Source organism: Eriocheir sinensis, chromosome 5 (genome assembly GCF_024679095.1).
Source record: "Eriocheir sinensis breed Jianghai 21 chromosome 5, ASM2467909v1, whole genome shotgun sequence".
In the NCBI taxonomy this organism is placed as follows: Eukaryota; Metazoa; Arthropoda; class Malacostraca; order Decapoda; family Varunidae; genus Eriocheir; species Eriocheir sinensis.
The window spans coordinates 22,084,806-22,102,198 of NC_066513.1; the positions used below are offsets into that span (position 1 = coordinate 22,084,806).

Genomic DNA, 17,393 nt, shown 5'->3' on the forward strand with positions numbered 1-17,393 from the left:
CCAGGTAATTGAAAAAACACACCGTTCCTAGTTGGCAGGTTTTTCGGCGTGAGGTATTAGCCACACCAAAGAGATGACAGGTGGAAAGCAATCAAAACACACGAATGGCTTAGGATATTAATGAAGGGAAGTAACTAAGAAATAAAGGGGAGTGAAATTAAAGTGTTCAGGGTTTATACGTCAAATAACTGTTCAAGTGTCTCGTGAACATTTATTTTTATATTTGGAAGAGAGGAAAGAGTTTAAATTTGTTGGTTGGAAAGGAAGTGGTTAAGGGAAGGAAAGGAGGAGGTGGAGGAAGACGGGAGGAGGAGGGAGAGAAGGAGAGTGTAGCAGAGGGAAAGAGAAGATGGAGGCGAGGAGGAGGAGGAGATAGCGGTGGTGATTTAGGAAGCGCATGACGGGTAGGTGGTGGCATGCTGGAGGGAGGAAAGAGGAGGAGCTGGTAAGGGGAGGAAGAGGAAGAAGAAGAAGGAGAGACCGAGAGAGAGGGAAGGGGAGGGAAGGGTGAGAGGGTCGAAGGGAAGAGGAGGAAAAAGAGGAAGGAGACAGAGACCAAGGGAGGAGAAGGAAGGGAGAGGAAAACGGTAAAGGGAGGAAGAGGAAGAGAAAGGGGAGAGACCGAGGGAAGAGGAGGAAGAGAAAGGGGATCAGACCGAGGGAGGGGTAAGAGGACGGGAGAGAGAGGGACGGAGGAAGGAGGAGGAAAGGGGACAGACCGAGGGAGGGGAAGGAGGAGGAGAGGAGATAAGGAGAGGGACAAACGAAAGAGGAGGAACAGGAAAGGGGACCGACCGAGGGAGGGGAAGGAGGAGGGTAGAGTACGATGGACGGAGGAAGGAGGAGACCGTAGAGGGAGAAAGCGGAAGAGAGAGGGGGTGTAGGAGGGGAGCGAGAGAGGGCCGGAGGGAAGAGGAGGAAGAGGAGTGCCTTGCCTCTCATTCCACTGTGCTGTAGCGGCGCGAGCACACACACAGGCGGCGGCGGCTCCTCGCGCCTCACGTGGACCACACACTCACGCCCCCGTAATACCCGCGCCCCCTCGCCTCCCCCGCGCCCCACGACCACGAGGACAGCCCGGCCGCGTCCTTAGGGGGCGGGAAAGTGTCCTACAAGTGCCTCAAAGGATTTCGTGGGCAAGTAATCGGCCCTTCTCAGCGTTCCAGGATTGTGTACCGAAGATTCGTTCATCGTAGGATTGTCGTAGGATCCTTTGGCGAAGATGCACTCGTTTCCAGAGGGCAAGAACATGTCCTATAAGTGTTTCAAAGATCTCGTGGGCAAGTAATCGGCCCTTCATAGCGTGTCACGATTGTGTAGAGAAGATTGGTTCATCACAAGACTGTTTAGCAAAGATTTTATCGTAGCATCCTTTTGCGAATAGCCGTCATTTTCAGAGGGCAAGGACGTGTCCTATAAATGTCTCAGAGGATCTCGTGGGATAGTAATCAGCCTTTTTTACAGACAAAAGCCTATGGCAAAGACTTTCGTGACAGGATAATATAGCGACAACCTTCTCCTCGTAAGGTCTTATTCCTCGTGTGTGACGGTGCCATCAGCTGTGTGAGGACGGAACGGTGAGGTCAGGGCGTTCAGGTGCAGGCAGCAGTGTCCAGGCGTCACGAGGAGCGGAAGGAGGCGCTGCTCCTTGCTCCGGTCCGTCTCGTCACGTGCTTCAAATGTCAATATTCAAGTCAACGTAAGAATCGTTGCTTCATCTTTATTTACATCTCCTCACGCGCCTGGTGGACCATCTAATTACCTACAGAACGTGACTTTGTAGGTGAAATGCGCCTCACTCTCACTCTGCTCCCCTTGGTCACGTGTCTCAAATGTCAGTGTCCCGAGAGAGCTAAGAATAGTTGCTGGTGATTCTTTCTCGCCTGCCCTAACTCTCTTGGTAGACGTAATTACCTGAACAACGTGACATCTCAAGTGAACTGCCGCCCCCTGACTCACCTGCCGAGCCAATCACCTGATTCTCCTGAGGATGTTCTCAGACCTCACCTGATTTTGCAGTAATTTTGCTTCATTCCGTTCATTTGCCTTAATTTAGAGATGAAAACGAACGTAAAGATATAAAAGAAAATTTCTCTTAAAATTTGTTTCTCCAATGAGCAAGTTTTTTTCTGTATTCATTTCATTGTTGTGTATATTTTGTACAAAAACAAATATTAAAAACTTTCACAATATGTAGAAAAAAAGTTTACGGAATGTGTTTGTCCATAAAGAAAACAGGATTAGGGAGACTCATTTGGTGCCGCGCTCTTGTTTTTGTTGTTGCCGTTTTGTGTGTTTAAGTAATGGTGTTTGTCGTGCCGCCGGGCTTGTTAAGGTGTTTTACCATTACCTTAATTGGCGTTTACCTCTTTGTTTTATTTTTTTTTAAAGTTATACTCTTGTTCTGCTTTGTTTTTCTTAAATTTCTCTTCCCCGTTTATTGTCATTTATTCGTTCCGGTAGAACAGATTAGGTTTCCGTCTATATATATTTCTATAGTTTATTTGATTATTTTCATCATCCATGTTGTGAGAAAGAAAGTATTTGTTTGATGTATTTCTCCTTTTTTTTCCCTTTAGATATTTATTTTGTGTGTAAGAAAGTAATGGTGTGATGTATTTTCAATGTTTTATTTATTTTATATGATTTTTTATTCATGTAACAACATATCACGCCTTCACTTAACGCTCTGCACTCACTCAGCGAACTTCTCCATTTATCTGTGATTTATTTACTTTCACTCATCTTCTTGTGTATGTTTTTCTCACAAAAGAATTTCTCATCATATTCCACTCAGTCATTCTCCGTCACCTTACTCATGAATCATTCATCCCCATGGTCTTCCCCGCCGTCTCCTCTAACCGACATGATCGTTTGTTTTCTCTTCATTAACTCCGTTTGTTCTCAGTGTACCGCATTGTTTTCTAACCCCTTAAACTGCAATATCGTTCTCTTTTTGTGTGGGGGGTGGGTGGGAAAAAGGCTTTCATATACAGTCTTTTCTATATTTTTTTTTTTACCTCTGTCTCCCCAAACGTCTCCATTTTATGTTTCATCTTTTTATTAGTATTATTGCGCTCTCCATTTTTTTATATACCGCATCTTCATTCGCTTTTTTTACTCTCAATGTTCTCTCTTCCGCTCCCAACCTCTCATTGACCCTCCCGCCCTGACTGTCTTGACATTTTCCCTCCACGTCTCCGTTGCGTCTAGGCTGTAGATGCTGCACTTGTTTTGATCTTTTCTGCTTTATATTAATTTCTGGAGACCCGTACGACTACCAGAAGGGAGGAAAGAAGGGGGAAGGGAGGGGAAGGGAAATATGGGATGAGGGCGAGGGAGGGAAGGGAGGGAGGGCAGAGGAGAATTCTTGGTCCCATTAGCTCTCAGGTCCATTAGCCGAGTCTCTATTTAGTGGCAGTGTCATTAGTGGCGGCCAGGTAATGGTGAATTTTGGCGCGATTTTGCGGAGTTTGTGAGAAAATCTACGTTCTTCTCCCTTCCCCTGACCTTTCTTGACTCCCTCCGACTCCACTTTCTTGCTTTCTTCCATTCCTATCTTCCCTTTACTTTGTCTCCCTCTCTCCTGTCAAGTCGTTCTTTCTTTGCATCCCTTCCGTGTTTACCTTTGAAAATCTCCGTTCTTCTCCCTTCCCCTGTTCCCTCCTGCCTCCCTCCAACTCCACTTTCTCGCTTTCTTCCATTCCTTTCTTCACTTTACTTTGTCTCCCTCTCTCCTGTCAAGTCGTTCTTTCTTTGCATCCCTTCCGTCTTTACCTTTGAAAATCTCCCTTCTTCTCCCTTCCCCTGTTCCCTCATGCCTCCCTCCAACTCAACTTTCTCGCTTTCTGCCATTCCTATCATCCTTAACTTTACTTTGTCTCCCTCTCTCCTCTCAAGTCGTTCTTTCTTTGCATCCCTTCCGTCTTTACTTTTGAAAATCTCCGTTCTTCTCCCTTCCCCTGTTCCCTCCTGCCTCCCTCCAACTCAACTTTCTCGCTTTCTTCCATTCCTTTCTTCACTTTACTTTGTCTCCCTCTCTCCTGTCAAGTCGTTCTTTCTTTGCATCCCTTCTGTGTTTACCTTTGAAAATCTCCGTTCTTCTCCCTTCCCCTGTTCCCTCCTGCCTCCCTCCAACTCAACCTTCTCGTTCTCTTCCATCTCTTCCATCCTTTTTTTCTAGTTTGTCCCCCTCTTTCCTCTCCATCCGTTCCTTTGCATCCTTCCTCTCTCTCTCTCTTTCTTTATCCCTCCATCCCTATCATCGTCTCTCTGCTTGCCTCTCTTCTCTCCATCCGCTCTATTTTTTTTTCATCCCTTCCGTCCATACATTTGAAAATCTACACTCTTCTCCCTTCCTCTGTCCCCTCCTCCCTCCCTCCTACTCCTGTTTCTCGTTTCCTTCTATCCCTACCATCCTCCTCTTTACTCTCTCTCTCTCTCTCTCTCTCTCTCTCTCTCTCTCTCTCTCTCTCTCTCTCTCTCTCTCTCTCTCTCTCTCTCTCTCTCTCTCTCTCTCTCTCTGTATCCTCTCCGTGTTTGCCTTTGAAAATCTACGGCGTTCTCCCATCACTTTTCATTTACTTGCCTTTGTTTCCGCATTCCCTCCAACCCTTATCTCCCTTTTTCCTTTTTCCTGTTTTTATCTCCCTCCTATTGATAAAAAAAATCTGCGTTTCTTTTCCTCCTTCTTTTCTTTACGTCCTACAAACCTTCCTCTATTCCCTCCATCTCTCCTTTGCTTTTTTAATCTTCTTTTCCGCCTTCAGATTTCCCTCAATAAGCTAACTAATCTTACCTTGCGTCTTTCCTGTAGTTTGTTGGGTTCTTGAACATGAGCAAGGTAATGACGGTGGATTTAGCTGAATATTCAATGCTGGATAATATTTTTTTTTCACTGATTTTGAAGGAATTTTGTGAAGTAAAAAAAAATAATGTCTTTGGGAATAAATGAATCTGTGTAGCCATTTTTATGTTGAGATATTTCCCTAATTAGGACTGCGCAGGTGCGTTTGTTGTACCTGTGTAAAGAAATGGGAAAGAAAGGAAAGCAGATCGTAACGGTGAGAAAAAAAATATGCTAATGCTAATGACTTCCAGATTCGCATAATTAATTCATTTTCTCACGCGCTCTTAATTACTTCTTATCCACCTAATTATCTCATCCAGAATTAGCGTTAAGTGAAAGTTAATAGTGATGCTCTCCCTCCCTATGTCCCTCCCTTGTAATCTCCCTCTCTCCCTCCCTTTTCCCTCCCTCCCGTTCTCTTCCTTCTTCTCGTTCTCTTCCTCCTTCCCGTTCTTTCCCACCCTCCCGTTCTTTCCCTCCTTTCCGTTCTCCCTCCCTGTTCTCTCTCTCCCTCCCTGTTCTCTCTCTTGCTCTCTGCTCTCTCTCCTGCTCTCTCTCTCTCTCTCTCTCTCTCTCTCTCTCTCTCTCTCTCTCTCTCTCTCTCTCTCTCTCTCTCTCTCTCTCTCTCTCTCTCTCTCTCTCTCTCTCTCTCTCTCTCTCTCTCTCTCTCTCTCTCTCTCTCTCCTCCATTCCCTCCCTAACTCACTCCCTTCGATCCTTCCTCCTTAGTTTCATCCACTCCCAGTTATGCCCTATTGTTAGTCCTATTCACTCCCTTCTCTATCTCATATTCACTCCCTCCACTCCCTTGCATCTTACTCCCTTCCGTTCTTTCTACAAGTTCCATCTATTCCTTCTACTCCGTCCTGTTAACTCTCTTCATTTTCCTATGTATACTCCCTCTAATCCCTTACATTCACTCCCTCCTGTTCGTTCCTTCCTTTCACTCCCGTTCACTCCCTTCACTCCCTGTTCCCAATCCACCAAGAGACTTTTTTTTTCTGTTCATCACACACCGACGAACAGACAGACGTGGAATGTAACAGATATCGGCTTGCTGCAATACGACACCCGTTTCATTTTTATTTTTATTTAACTTTTTTTTTATTTTTCTGTTTCCTATCCGATAACGTTTTCAGGTTGAAGCATCACTTGTACTCAGCCTCTCTTTTTCTTCCTCACTTTTTCACTCGTTTTTCTTTCTGTCTCCTCCTCTTCCTCCTTTTCTTCACGTCTTTCATTTGCTATTTTTTTCTGATTCATATTTTATCTTCTGTACTCAGCCTCTCTCTCTTTCTCACTTTTTCTCTTTTTTTCCCTCTTTAATTTCGTATCATCCTCCTTTTTCCCTCCTTCTCCTCTTCTCTTTCTTCGCCTGTTCCATCGCGGGGGAGGGGGGGGGGGGGTTCTGGCTCATCTTGTATCCTTTTATCACCTGTACTCATTCAGCATCTATTTCTCTTTCTCACTTTTTCTCTTTTTTTTCCCTCTAATTTCGTATCATCCTCCTTCTATTTCCCTCCTCCTCTTCCTCTCTTTCTTCGCCTGTTGCATCGCTATTTTTTTCTGGTTTGTCTTTTATCCTTTTATCACCTGTATTCAGCCTCTCTCTCTCTCACCTTTTCTCATTCTTCCCTCTTCCATTTTAGTTGTGTCACCCTTTTCTCTTTCTCCTCTTATTCCTTTTCCTTACCTGTTCCATCGCTATTTGTTTTTATTTCATTCATCTTTTATCTTCGTCCCTCCTTTTTATTTTCTCTTTACCTTTATTTTTCTCTATTCATTCTGTCTCCTGCCTGTCTGATTCCTGTCGGTTTGTCTCTCCTGTCTCTCAATTCCACCTCTCTCTCTCCGTTTCTTTTATTTCACTTTTCTATCATTTTCTCTAGGCATTACATCCCTTGCCTGTCTTTGTTTTCGATTCTATATTCCTCTCGTCTTTTTCATCCATTCCTCTCTTCCAGTCTATTTTATCTATTTCCGTTTCTTCCTTTTCTCCATCCACTCCAGTTCCTGCTATTTCTGATTTCTCTCGCTTCTTCCTCCCTTCCATCCTTCCTTCTTTTCTCTGGCTTTCATTTCTCTCCCTCTTCTCTCCCTATCTTTCTCTATATATTTCATTTCCTGCACTCTCTGATATCTCTCGCCTCCTCTCTCCTCCCACCTTTCTCTCGTTCCCGTTCCCTTTTCCTCGTGCCTTCCTTCGTTTATTTTTATTATAGTATTTCTCTCTCCTCCTGACTGCCTGCCTGTTACCCTACCTGCCCACCTGTCCTCCCACATGCCTGGCAATAAACTTACTTTCTTATTTTCACTACTACATATCTTTTGTTTTGTTTTTATCTCTATCTATTTATCCATCTATCTATCTTTATTTATCTATCTATCCATCTGCTTTGAATACACAAAAAAACAGGAACACAAAGAGAGAGAAAAGAATACAACATCATAAGCGCAAAAAACACTTCAAAATCTTGCAAGAGGAGGCGGCAAGCGGACTCCTTTGTCTTCAAGAGGCCGAATCGAAACTCTTGTGTCCTCTTTCCTACTCCCTCCTCTCTCCTCTTTCCCCCACTCCATCCCTGACCACCATAAATTCCCCCTGACCCCTAGGCTGAGAACCTCCTCCCCACATCTTTGCACTCCTAAACCCTCCCCCTTCATCTCTGCACCCCAAAGTTCCTCCCAAACTCATTCCTGCACCCCCTCGCGCCTGTCCCCCCTCATCTCTGCACCCCTCCCTTAAGACCCCCTCATGAAAATTTCCGGAAATTCATGAGCATCAACCATAAGAGAAATATCGGAAAAATCTGCATCAGTTAACCAAAACGTGATATATATATAGAGAGAGAGAGAGAGAGAGAGAGAGAGAGAGAGAGAGAGAGAGAGAGAGAGAGAGAAGGAAACAGGCAGACAGACAGACAGTCAGACAGAATGACTGACAGACAGAAAAACAGACGGAGGGATGAAAAAAAAAAATCGCGTCCACGTGGCGTCCAAAACTTTTTTTTTCGTTTATTAATTTACCTTTCGTTGCTATATTTCATTTTAATTGCCTTTTGTCTTTTAATTTAATTTGTGTCCAATGCAAAACGTATGCGCTATATTTCATTATGTTACTGCCTACGTAATATATTAATATCTTCATTATCGTTATATTATTATTATTATTATTATTATTATTATTATTATTATTATTATTATTATTATTATTATTATTATTATTATTATTATTATTATTATTATTATTATTATTATTATTATTACTATTTGTATTTATATTAGTATTAGTGTGAGTATTATTTTTATTTTATTTTTTAGCTTCTCATTTCATTTTCTCTCATGATCTCGCGCTCACACCCAAACTAGACCCTGAAATATACAGAGGATCGACGCTTCCTTTTTTTAAGTCGATGTTTTAAAGCGGCAGAAAAGAGGGCCACGTTTATCCTTGTCGCCTTTTGTCTCTCTTAGTCCCTGGGCGCGAATAATCACCTGTGATCTGTGCTCATTAATTCCCAGGTACATATCGTTAAGTGAGGAGGAAGAGCAGGAGGAGTAGGAGGAGGAGGAAAAGGAGGCGGAGGAGGAGGAGGAGGAGGAGGAGGAGGAGGAGGAGGAGGAGGAGGAGGAGGAGGAGGAGAAGGAGGAGGAGGAGGAGGAGGAGGAGGAGGAGGAGGAGGAGGAGGAGGAGGAGGAGGAGGAGGAAGAGAAGGAGAGCGAGAGAGAGGAAGAGGAAAATGAATATGAGATGGTGAAATGGTATACCCTCTGCCCCCTCACCCCCCCCTCTCTCTCTCTCTCTCTCTCTCTCTCTCTCTCTCTCTCTCTCTCTCTCTCTCTCTCTCTCTCTCTCTCTCTCTCTCTCTCTCTCTCTCTCTCTCTCTCTCTCTCTCTCTCTCTCTCTCTCACACACACACACACACACACACACACACACACACACACACTGCTATTCCTGGCCCTAATTAACGATGCCAGCCACGTCTCTTTTCTCTGTTCCCCGCGCGAAGGCTCATCAATAGGCGTTAGGGAAGGACATTACTGAGTTTTCCTTCCACTTTTCGTTAATATGTTTCGGTCCGGAAGACACCACCACCACCACTACCACCACCTCCACTACCACCACCACCACCACCACCACAACCTCCACTAGCACCACCACCACCACCAACACCCCCACTACCACCACCACCACCACCAACACCTCCTCCGTCACTGCACCTACCGTTAATTTGGTTACTTCCTTCTGTAGTGTGTGTAGGTGGGGGGGAGGGGTGGTGTGCGTGTATATATGTGTGTGTGTGTGTGTGTGTGTGTGTGTGTGTGTGTGTGTGTGTGTGTGTGTGTGTTGGGGGGCGGGGTTGGTAAGTAGGTAAGTAAGTAGGTAGTTAGGTCCGTAGGCAGGTAGTTAATTAGCTTGGTGGATGACTGAATAGGCAGCAAATGAAGGCGAAGAGAGAGAAACAGATAGACAGACAGATTCAGACAAACAGACAGACAGACAGACAGACGGGCAAATACTGAAAAAGACAGCCAGAACTGTTAATGGTTTGTCTCTAAATGGCAAAACGAAAGCTGACCTTGAAAGAGCGTTGCCATACGAAGCAGACAAAAAAGAAATGGAAAAAGGAAAAATTAAATCCTCTTAAAAAAGGAAAGCTTAAAGATGAAAAATATAAACACAGTCAAAATCGCGTTACATCCACCACAAACTTTGAACGCAATAGACAATTGAATGCAATATACCTCAACACTTTCATTCAATATCATACCTATTGTTACTATTGTTTCATTTTGTTTTATTTTCGTGACATCCTAGAAAATGCATCCAATAGTTATAATATTGTTTTCTTTCTTTTATTTGTGTTCCTTTACCTCTTTTTGTTATTCTTCTGTTTAATCTGCTGTTTTTATCTTCTGCATCATCGTCTTTTTCTTTCTCCTCTTCGTGTTTTTTCCTGTTTTTATTTTTTGCTCTTTGTTTTGTTGTTGTTTTCTATTGCAAGCTTTATATGCGTCATTGTACGTTTTCATTATTATTATTATTATTATTATTATTATTATTATTATTATTATTATTATTATTATTATTATTATTATTATTGTTATTATCATTATTATTATTGTATTAATATTGTATTATTAATAGTATTAGTACTTATTATTATTATTATTATTATTATTATTATTATTATTATTATTGTTATTATTATACTTCCTCTTTTTTTTCTTTTTCAACCCCTTCCTCCTCCTCGTCCTCTTCCACCTCCTCTTAATTGCATCTATATACTACCACAACTAAGAAGAATGATAACAGCCTTCATTTTCTCCACATTCTTGGTCTCCCTTGTTATAAGATGAATGTTGATGCGATATGACACGACACTTTGGATATTGGACAAGGACAAGGAGCTTAGGAGGCCCGGGAGAGGTGTTAAGCGGCGGGGAGGGAGGGAGGGAGGGAGGGAGACAGGGGGCAGGAGCAGGGAGGGAGGGAGGGAGGGAGAGATCAGTCGAGGGGAGTAAGTAGTGGGGGTGGAGAGAAGAGGAGAGATAAAGAGATAATTTATCCTCCCTGCTGACTAAAGAGATTCACGAAGAGAGAGAGAGAGAGAGAGAGAGAGAGAGAGAGAGAGAGAGAGAGAGAGAGCGTTGGGAATATAAATGGCAAATGTGTAATAAAATAAAGAGGAAAGGGGCAAGCAGTAAAATTATATTAGTCGCTGCATGCAAATATAATATGTAAGGGTAATATTTTTTTTCACTGAGGGCAGAGCAAAGACGCGAATGAGCACACCATGAAAAAACATATCGTCAAGTGGAAAAAGAAACGGCTTGGCGGAGGCCATAAAAGAAGATGTAAGAGACTTAGAGAAAAATATTTATTCATGTAATGAAAACTATTTGAAAATCTCTTTGAGCGAAATAAAAGTAAAATGTTGAAGAAAAGGTAAATAAAAATATGCAAGTAAATATCAAAGGAATAGGAATAAACAAAAGAAAAAAAAAACGCCATTTAGCAATAAAATCAATGGTGGTAATAATAATAATAATAATAATAATAATAATAATAATAATAATAATAATAATAATAAAACAATAGATATATAAACTAACATTAAAATTCACATAAAAATAACAAAAACCAACAATAAAAGAGAAAAATCACCCTGCATAAATCTCTCTCTCTCTCTCTCTCTCTCTCTCTCTCTCTCTCTCTCTCTCTCTCTCTCTCTCTCTCTCTCTCTCTCTCTCTCTCTCTCTCTCTCTCTCTCTCTCTCAACTTTAAGGATGAACCTCACTTAACCTCATATTTTAGGGAGGCTTTTGGCGTGAAGGCGACTTCCTCCTTTACAGCGTGCATATTCTGTGTGTGTGTGTGTGTGTGTGTGTGTGTGTGTGTGTGTGTGTGTGTGTTCCAAGCGCTCATGATTATTGTTTTTCCCTTCATAATACGTACAATTAGTTTTTATTTGCACCGTCCGAGCAAACATCGTTCCCTTGGAAATGGTTCATAATGTTACGTTCGATGTAAACTGAGAACAAACGGAGGAAAAGGGAAGCCGTCATCAACACTGCCGTCATCAACACCATTATCATCACATTACCTTTCCTGTTATCATCATTACCGTCAACACCACCAGTACCTGTTAGTCAGGTCACCACTATGCATCCACCCAGAATAAAAAGAGAAATTAATCAACATGCCTTTCCTTTTTTTCTTATTACTTTCACCTGATTTTTTTTTATTTATAGGTAGTTTCTTAATCAGTTTGTCTACATATGTTCTCTTTTTTTCATCAAAACATGTAGAAAAAAGAGACAGTTGGTATTTTTAGTCTTTTCTTTACTTACGTATATTTGATGCTACCTTTGTTTTTCTGTTAGCGTTACTTGTTCTTTTTATTTATACCTTGCCTCTTTTAAATCCTGGTTGCCATTCGTTTTTTTTTTGGGGGGGGGGGGGAGGGGGGTCATAGATCTTATCATGAAAAAGCACGAACACACTGCAAAATTTGTGCTCAGTAAACGTACAGGTGAGCAAACAGAGCAGGTATATATTCCATCACACATATCGTATTTAATTAAAAAGATTAATGAGGAGGAAGATGAAAAAGATAAGGTGAAAAGGTTACGCGCGTGCCTGCTTTCATATGTGTATGTATTTTAGCAACTTTTTCATGCATATATTTTTTTCCAGGACCGAAACACAATTGTTGTTATCATTAGCTCATAGCAATAACAAAAGTGCCTCTGGAAGCGACGGTGTGGCGGGGACGACGAGTACAACAGGACCAGTACAAGGGTGTCAGTGTGTGTGTATGTGTGTGCGTGTTTGCGTGTTCATGTGTGTGTACTTGTTATTGTTAGGTGCACATACAGACCTACACGACACGACACGTACACGCTAATGTTACGCACACGCCTTCAAGAAACTGCCTTGACCGCTTAGGAGAGAGAGAGAGAGAGAGAGAGAGAGAGAGAGATGTACTGACAGACCTGACTGACAAAAAAAAAGACATTGAAGAGTGTAAAGGAAATATCAAAACGAACCAAGATATTTGAAAGGAGTGAAAAAAAATAATAAATCACGCGAAGAAGAGACATAAAAGAAAAAAGTTCGTACAAGTGACATAAGTTTACCTGACCCTCCGCCTTAACACCTTCGCAACGTATCAACGAAAAAAATAAAACGAAGAAAACAAGAGAAGTAGAAATAAGAACAGCACAAAAAAACAAAGGAAAAATCAACTTTGAAAACAACCGCAACATAATCTTAAGCCCCAGCCAAACTTTCCCGTGAGTCTTTGAGCACCTTACCTCACCTTTCTCCGCCGCCACGTCACGCCAGCCAACATATCAGCGTCGCACGTCACCGTAACAGACTTGATGAAGCTAAGACTCGTCACATCGCAAACATACCTCCTCGTTATCCATATCACATCGCGGTTCGGAAGATAGTGAAGAAATTACTATAGAAAACTAAGGAAAAGAACATCTTGCAAACCCGTAACACGCCAACAGAAAACATTAACACCCAAGAAAATATAAACTCAGACGATCACTTAATACATATGCGAGAAGAGAAATAAAGAAAGATAATTTGTGATCCCGTTAAATCCCAAGAAACAATCGCATAACCACCATCACCATCATCATCATCAGCCATAAGAACAGCAAGCCCACCACGTCCCAGGCAAGATGGCAGGCGTTCTCGGGAACTTCATGCGCCACTCTCGGGCTCGCTCGGAGATGCAGAGGCGCCGAGAGGCTCTTAAGGCCGAAAGAGAAGTAAGTGTGTGTGTCAAGTGGCTGGGAGGGGCGGGGCGGGGATGGGGCTGGAAAGGTGGAGGGAAGGGGAGGGAAGTTGAAGGGAAGTTGAAGGGCGGAGTTGAAGGGGAGAGTGACTAAGAAGAAACCAGAGATGTGCTGTTGTGGAATTTTGTTGCTGAGGGGAAAAAAAAGGGTTGAGGTGGCGGTGGTTTTGCTTTTTATTTTTGGCATTTTTTACGGGGTTGTGTTTTTGCAGGTGTAGTCATCTTTTAGTCTGTACATTTGTGTTTGTGTGTGTCATTTTTCTCAAGGCTATGAAGTGTTATTACGGTTTATATAAATTAGAGGTGCTTGTAATAATAAAAGTAGTAGTAGTAGTAGCAGTAGTAGTAGTAGCAGTAGTAGTAGTAATAGTAGTAGTAGTAGCAGCAGTAGTAGTAATATCAGTCGTATCAGCAGCAACAGTAATAGTAGTCGAAAAAATAATAGCAATATTCAAAGCATTATATTATAGTTAACACGACCTTTAGTATTTTTGTCATCATTACTGTCATTACCACCATCATCATTATCACTATTATTACTGAGATATGGGATACGAGGGGAAGGAGGTGGAGAAGGGGGGGCAGGAGAGGAGGTCCATTCAGCAGCTGTGATTTAAAGCCGCCCTCCCGTTAGGTTCGCGGCCCGGCCTGGAAAACAAACAAGCACAACAAGTACTTGCAAAGTTAGGTAAATATTCGAGAAACAACTGAACGAAAACTTTACGAATGGCCTTTCTCTCTCTCTCTCTCTCTCTCTCTCTCTCTCTCTCTCTCTCTCTCTCTCTCTCTCTCTCTCTCTCTCTCTCTCTCTCTCTCTCCAACCTTTTTTTTTTTTTGCCACACGCCAGGATGGAGCGAATACAAGAGTTGTATATTCGAATACGAATACGAATTCCAGTTATAATACACTGAAATGGTTTTAATTCGTATACAAATACGAATACTTCTTGAAAATATTCATGACATTCGTGAATACTTTTAATTAAAAAATATCTTGTTGGCGTAACTGTGTATAGCACTTCTAAAGTTATGGAACAGTAAAGTGACGCGCGCTGCCACGGTCTGCGAACCTGTACTATACACGACGATTAAACGTCCGCCCAGGAGGCTGGAATTATAAGGATCAACGGCTGTTATTTCTGATGATAAATTTTGAAGTACTCGTAAGATTATTCGCAGAATACGAATACTTTTTTTTCCCTTGCACTCGTATTCGAATACGAATGTGCATTCTTTGATTTCTGCCAATAATTATTCGCATACGAATACGAATCCACCCAAATACGGTATTCGAATGTATTCGAATACGAATACTCCATCCCTCCCACACACCTGAGATTCCGTTTCTAAATCTGTAATTGTATTTTCTTCCTGAGCGCAGATTTGAGGTAAGGTCGAATCTGTTTTTTCATGTTATTATTTACAGGCAAAATATCATCCTCTATAGTAGTGTTTTTATGAAGTTGATTTTTTTTCTACATTTTTTTCCATGTCCACAAAATCAGCGAAAAAATTACGAGAGACACGAAAGAAAGCAAAGAAAAAGCAATAAAAGAGAAAAGAAAGAAAGGAGAAGCGTGCAAGGAACAAGAACACGAGATAGACAGAGGAGGAGGAGGAGGAGGACGACGACGAATAAGGTGATGATTAAGAAAAAAAAACTGAAGAGAGAGAGAGAGACAAAAGGAGTGACCAGGCGGCAGGAAGAGAGAAAAACACGGATAAAGCCGGAGAGAAGGAAGAAGAGGAAGGGAGGGAGAAGCGGAGAGAGAGAGAGAGAGAGAGAGAGAGAGAGAGAGAGAGAGACGAAGGGAGGAGGGAGAGCAGGGGGAAAAATAAATGAGGTATGTAATAACGAAGAGGGAAAGAGATAGAAAGGAAAGGAATTAGGGAAGGAAAGAGAGGAAAATCAAAGAGAAGAGGTAGGCAGGAGAAAGGAGGAAGGAGAAAATGAAAGGAAAGGTGAAATGTCGTAGCAAGAAGAGAAAAAATAAAGAAGTAAAGAGAAAAGAAACTAGGCAGTGAGGAAAAGAAGAGAAGAAGAGGAACATCTTGCCTCTTAAAAGGAAATAAAATAGGAGGAAGGGAAAGGTGAACAGGAATATCCTAGAAAGGAGAATAGGAAGGAGAAAATATATGAGGTTGAAAAAGAAGAGAATGAGAGGAATATCTTATCTCTCAGAAGAAAATGAGAGAAGAGGAAAGAGGGACAGGGAGGCGTGAATTTCGTAGAAGGAAAAGAGGTGGGGAAGGAGAGAGGAAACACAGAAGGAAAGAGGGTAGAGAGAGGTAGGGAAGCATAGAGGGAAAGGGTAAAGAGAGAAGGTAGGGAAAAAAATAAATATGTTGTCTGGTAAGAGAGGAAAGAGAGGTAAAGAGGAGAGGAAAAAGAGAGGAGGGAGGAGGGAGGGAGTGTCTTGTCTCTAAGTCCCGTCACGGCCGTCATTATGTCCCTGATGTCCGACAAACTATTACTCGAGAGATTTCGTCCCAAGCCTCCCATCCCTCGCGCGGCCCTCCAGACGCCGCCTCTCTCAGCCCACTTTTTATATGTTTTCCTCTGCCTTTGTCTCTCTGTCCGCCCGTCTGTCTGCCTGTCTGTCTGTATGTATGATTATGTAACATTTATGAGTCTGTTTTTACCTGCATTTGTCATTAACTGTGTATGTTTTTTTTTTCTCTCTGCCTCTGTGTGTGTCTGCTTGTTTGTCTATATATGTTTATGCAACTTTTCTTTATGTCCTTTTATAGATCCTTATTATTCTTTTTCTATGTATGTTTTTGTATGTTTTCCTCTGCCACTGGGTCTGTCCACCTGTCTGTTTCAATGTATGTATGTGTATCTATCTTTTCCTTATCTGCTTTTACCTGTCTATCTCTCTATCTGCATCTGTGTACATACGTTCTGTCCATCTGTTAATGAGTATTTTTGTCTGTTTTTGTGACTTTGCCTTGTGTCTATGTCTTTGTGTGAAGGTTATTTTGCTGTGTATGTCTGTTCCTGTGCGCCTGACTACATATCTATCTGCCTGTCTGCCTGTTTCTCTGTTTGCGTAAAGATAATATGTCTATGTTTTATGTTTGTTTCCCCGTGTCTGCCCACCTGTCAGTCTCTCTGGCTCTGTTGTCTGTGTCTGTATATGTGTAGCCAACAATAAAAAAGGAACACAAAGCTCTTTTAATCCACGTCGTTTATCTCCATAGCGGACCGATTTAAAACTGGAATGATACTAGAAAACAGTGTGAATGCAAAGTTTTGGCAAGGGAAAGTTTACCTTGACCTTGATGATGATTACAGGACTTCTGCAGTTTTGTGTGATGCTCTGAGGGAAGATGAGGTGATGGGAGGTGAAGGGAAGGGAGGGGTGAGGAGTGGAAGGGAAGGGGAGGGGAAGCGAAGGGAAGGGGGAAGGGAGGGAAAGTGTAAAAGATTGTGGTGGGGGAAGATGTAAAGGAAGGTGAGGTGAGAAAAATGAGATTAGAAAAGTGAAGAGGTGAGAAGGAGAGAGAGAGAGAGAGAGAGAGAGAGAGAGAGAGAGAGAGAGAGAGAGAGAGAGAGAGAGAGAGAGAGAGAGAGAGATGCACCTGGCCTTTGTGTTGCGCGTCTCGGCAGGTGAGGCGTCGGGCCGCGTTGCACAGGTGACTTTTCATAGTCCTTAGGTACACAAGAAGGGAGGGGAGGGGGAGGGCTGTGTCGGTGTGTCTCGCCCCTGTTCGTGCCGCCTCCCGTACACTTATTAATTATTTTGTACTTCTTCATCGGTTTTCCTTTTCTTATTTAGTAGAGTATTCTATTTAAGCTTCCGGGGAAAAAAACGTGAAAAATGGAAAGTCTTAGTGCGTTTGATTATTATTTTGTTCATCAGTTTGTTTTCTTTATTTTTTAGTCGAATATCTCTCTCATTCACCATTCCTTCTTCCCTTCTCTCTTATCTCCCTCATTTCGCCTAACCTTCTTCTCTTGCTTTTCCTTCCTCACCTCCCTTCTTCACTTTTCTGATCTCATTTTTCTCATCTCACCTTCCTTTACATCTTATACGACATCGGATAAAAGTACGAATAATCAAAATATATGAAAACGAATCAAAACATGTCCATATCTTCTCGACAATCAAATAAATACAAAAGCGGTACGTTTTAATTCATCATTAATTTTATAAACCTATAACGATAAGCAATTAGTATTAAGTGCAAAGCCGACCTGAAACGCGTATGTGTATGGA

General features: G+C 42.1%; 1 protein-coding gene across 2 annotated transcripts in view; it reads left to right on the plus strand.

Annotated features, from left to right (window-relative positions):
* The window catches only part of LOC126985245 (neo-calmodulin-like), a 106,142-nt gene that overhangs the window by 26,612 nt on the left and 62,137 nt on the right, over positions 1–17,393 (plus strand). Inside the window, exon 1 of one of the 2 annotated variants that reach the window (XM_050839863.1) lies at positions 12,084–13,144. The exons of the other annotated variant lie outside the window; for it this stretch is intronic. Coding sequence (XP_050695820.1) covers positions 13,055–13,144 — 90 coding nt within the window. The 5' untranslated portion in view covers positions 12,084–13,054. Of the gene's footprint in view, positions 1–12,083; positions 13,145–17,393 lie in introns of those variants that run through there. 2 annotated transcript variants of the gene reach the window in all.